The sequence below is a fragment of the Hermetia illucens genome, chromosome 1 (genome assembly GCF_905115235.1).
Source record: "Hermetia illucens chromosome 1, iHerIll2.2.curated.20191125, whole genome shotgun sequence".
Classification (NCBI taxonomy): domain Eukaryota; kingdom Metazoa; phylum Arthropoda; class Insecta; order Diptera; family Stratiomyidae; genus Hermetia; species Hermetia illucens.
The window spans coordinates 174,339,049-174,342,773 of NC_051849.1; the positions used below are offsets into that span (position 1 = coordinate 174,339,049).

At 39.5% G+C, this 3,725-nt stretch overlaps 1 protein-coding gene across 2 annotated transcripts; it reads right to left on the reverse strand.

Annotated features, from left to right (window-relative positions):
- Nucleotides 1-225: 225 nt before the first annotated feature.
- On the reverse strand, nt 226-2,142 carry LOC119647124 (probable cytochrome P450 6a13). Of its 2 annotated transcripts, XM_038047911.1 has the most exons (3): nt 1,344-2,142; nt 1,001-1,271; nt 226-931 (listed from the first exon to the last, which is right to left on the reverse strand). In XM_038047911.1, exons 1-3 carry the CDS (start codon nt 2,097-2,099, stop codon nt 516-518), a joined length of 1,443 nt encoding a protein of 480 aa, XP_037903839.1. In that variant the 5' UTR covers nt 2,100-2,142; the 3' UTR covers nt 226-515. The 2 variants fall into 2 exon arrangements, with proteins under 2 accessions (XP_037903839.1, XP_037903838.1); XM_038047910.1 differs by having other exon boundaries at nt 228-931; nt 1,001-2,141.
- Between the last annotated feature and the right edge of the window lie 1,583 nt (nt 2,143-3,725).

Below are 3,725 nucleotides of genomic sequence, written 5' to 3' on the forward strand. Positions count from 1 at the left end.
AAGAGCAGAAGCAGTTTTTTTCGACGTGGCTGCTTAAACTGCCGTGCCCTCCTTAGTTTTACTCCAATTCACTCAAATTTTCTCACCATATTCTTGAATAGTTCTCCATTCAAAAAATCAAAACAAAAATGTAAAATGAAAGTTTGAAAACGAGTAGATTCTACCAGTAGGCTTAAGAGATTTCACGCAAAGATTTATTTTTAATAATAGTGGCTTTCCCTGGAGTGTATATATATATACGGATACTTCCTCTGGTAGCAAAGCGCTGCCACATTGCATTTGTCCGCTAAAGGAAATATTGTAAAAGCAAAGGGTTTGGAAAATATAACAAAAATGGACTAAATAATTGGATAAATCGGCGTTCTTGGATAAGCAAACAAAACTATTTTATTTATTTTTGTAAACTAACTTTAAAATTGTGTACGAAGTGTGAAGTGCAAGAACAGTTATTTTTTACAAGCATATATATCTTCGAACGACGTTTTAATTTTATACGAAATTCAGCATTCTCCGATCTAGACCTTCTCAACAAGCAAATGCATTCCTTGTTTGATTGAAAGTAAGGGATTTGCTTCCACATATTCGAATGAAGTTGGTGTTTTTTCGCATGGTTTGAAGCGATAATTTTTCAAGAGGCTAACCAATCCAATACGTGACTGCATTCTTCCGAATCTTAATCCAACACAATTTCTTGGTCCATCACCGAAGGCCAGGAACGCTACTGGATGCCGATTTTTAACTTGTTCTGGAGAAAATCGTTCAGGATCAAACACTTCAGGATTTTCATAAATTTCGGGATCATGATGAATCGAGTAAGCTGAAATTGCCACGCGTGTGCCTTTTTCTATGATTACATCAGAATTTGGAACATTGAAGTCCTGGGTGCAATTGCGAAATAAAATCGGTGCTGCCGGGTATTTCCGTAAAGTTTCTAAAATTGATAGAAAATGCATAAAAATTATCAATTAAAATCAATAAGCTAGGACATAAAGGACCTTACCGCTTATAATTTTGTCTATGTAAACCATTTCTTTTATACTTTCGTAAGTTATCTTCCCATCGTGCTTATTCAGAACCTCCTCTATTTCTTGACGACCCTTCTCCTGAATATCAGGATTCAAAGACAGTTCATACAAAGCGAACATCATTGTAGTAGACGACGTCTCGAAACCGGCTAGGAAAAATAAGAGAGCCTGGCCAGCAACTTCTTCAATAGTTAGTTTTCCAAGCGTTTTTGAATGCTCATCTTTTAGAGAGCCTCCATTTTTCAACTGAATTAATAAGTCCATAAAATCGTTACGTCGCACATTATTCTTTTCACGATAGGCGATGGTTTCACGTACCGTATTCATGAAGAAATCACTCACATCCTTTTTAAATACTCTCATATGAAAGTACTTTTTTGCTATGTTTGGATATTGAAAACTGAGTAGTTGAAGTAGCGTAGAATTGGGGGGATCATCGAGGGCTCTTGAACCGTATCGACGAAATTCGGAATTAGGTGTTTTCATGCTATTACATTCGATACCAAAGGCGCAGGTTCCAATCACATCAGTTGTAAATCGTGCCAATAAGTCCTTCATCTCCAATGTCGCACTTCCTTCTAACAAATCAGCTAGACTAGCATTGAATCGATCAGCAACTTTGACAACTGTCGGAAACATGAATTTCATTCTCCCAGAAGTGAATGTTGGTGATAGTTTGGCTCGCAAAGATTTCCACTTTTCTCCATCCAGGGACAACATATTTGCCGATAGTGCATCGTTTGTCTGATTGAAGTAAATTCCACGCCCGTGAAAACTGTTAAAGTCTTTTATGAGAACACTTTTAATGAAATCTAAATCCGTGGGCACAACGACAGGCGTCGCAAAGAAGAACGCTCCAAGGAAGGGGTTTTTTCCACTTTTTTTATCATAAATATTGCCAATGATTTCTTTGATATGCACTTTCCTCCGAAATGGTAAATTTCCAAATGGTATCGTGGGCTGAACATATTCAACACCACGATCTTTCCAGTATGCATACCTCTTCTTAAAAAACCAGAAAATGGCCGATAGGAATCCAATCACTAGCCACAAAACTGTCGACAGACAATCCATTGCTATTTATTAAGACGGTATACTTTCCTCAGATTCGATTCGCTTTTCTAGAGTCTTTTAAACGATGGCTCAAAAAAGCTTCATTTTATACCTAGCAGCCGCTTGTTATCTCAAAAAATCAACATTCTATCTGGCAATAGAACCAATTTATATAATATGTAACTGCTGAGAATTTGTGGAGGAAAGAAAAGAAAAAAGAACATTCGATGGCGATGAATAATATGTTGAGAGCAATGCTGGAGCAATTAATAATGTTGTCAAATTACTATTGGGCTTCTTAGTAAACTCGAATATCACTGCCACTCTGCAGGCATTTGTGAAATTGATACGGTTCGCGTTGACCTCGCCTTGCTGTAATGCGATGGAGTTTTACAAAACAACTAAGTAGCTACTGACGTCTTCTTCTAAAATAAATGGTAAATGCCGTTGTGGGCGTGGCAATTGATAAGGCCCTTTGCAACTCACACTAGAAATTTCGAAATTTCTGTCACCTCAGAAAGTTTCCTTTTTTTCTGTAAATGCTTAGCGACATGGCTTCCACTATTTCGCAAGAAACCACTTATTTAAGAAAACAATTGCACAATAGTGAATACGATTGGATACTTCCGTTGGTTGCCATGTGAAGTTATAAGAGTTTTTAATTTGATATCCGTTCCTAGAATGGCGAATGCAGCTGTATTTGGGTAATTCAGCATCAACATAAATGACCTGGAATGGTAGTTGAACATTAATCGTTGCGAAGCCTGGAATCTGGCGGGTAACTCTTTTATCCTTAATATTCTATAATAACCGCTTACGCCTTAGAATTCTTCCGGTCTAGGCAGATTGAACCGGAGAATAGCATTAAAATCGAAAGTGCCGATGTAGGCTTCTCTCTTACGGGTGGACAGTACCCCTTCTTGCGGAAACAGCAACTAATATTCAAAAACGGAAAGACGGGCAGACGGACAGACGGACAGGCGGACAGATGGCCTGTCAAGAGTTGCCAGATCTCCCATCAGGCGCAACCGCAGGTGGAGGGTAGGGGCATACTTATTGATAATAAATATGTAAATATGTGTTCATGCACTTTTCTTTTCTGACTGCATGGGCTAGTATTTGCCCATCTCTGGTGCGTGGACTAAAATGGCTATGTGAAGGACACCCAGAAAATAAAACCAACATGGACGAATTGAGAAGGGGTAAAGTTACGGTGCAGGGGCTCGGAACCACGATACCGGCGGCTTTTGGGAGTGAGCAAGCGGACTCCCGGCCGTCGATATCCCTCGTAAGACCATTTACACTTCGAAAAATACTAAGTTGAAGCTAACAACCGGATTGCATCTCGATTGTGTGCTGATACGTCATTGTTGCAACTACAATCACTTGGTGAGTGCTATGTCATATGAATTTCGCGGATGCTACCAAAAAGACGGTTCGATGAGCGATAAACAGCTCAAAGAACTGGAGGCTCCCAGTTCTGGATCAAGTGCAGCACTTTTGGTACAAAAAATTCACCAGTATACATGGTCGGTTGGCACACAACAAAAATCAGATCATGAGTCGGCCGGAAGAATTTCCACCCTTTCTCGCTGCGGAGGTTATCTACCTTATCCCTAAGAAGGACACGGTACAGGATACCGTAGG

Bases quoted from the DNA above. Each gene is read 5' to 3' on its own strand.
- LOC119647124 (XM_038047910.1), bottom strand. From the start codon at position 2,099: ATGGATTGTCTGTCGACAGTTTTGTGGCTAGTGATTGGATTCCTATCG. The intron at 932-1,000 runs GTAAGGTCCTTT...TATCAATTTTAG, and splicing joins CATAGACAAAATTATAAGCG to AAACTTTACGGAAATACCCG.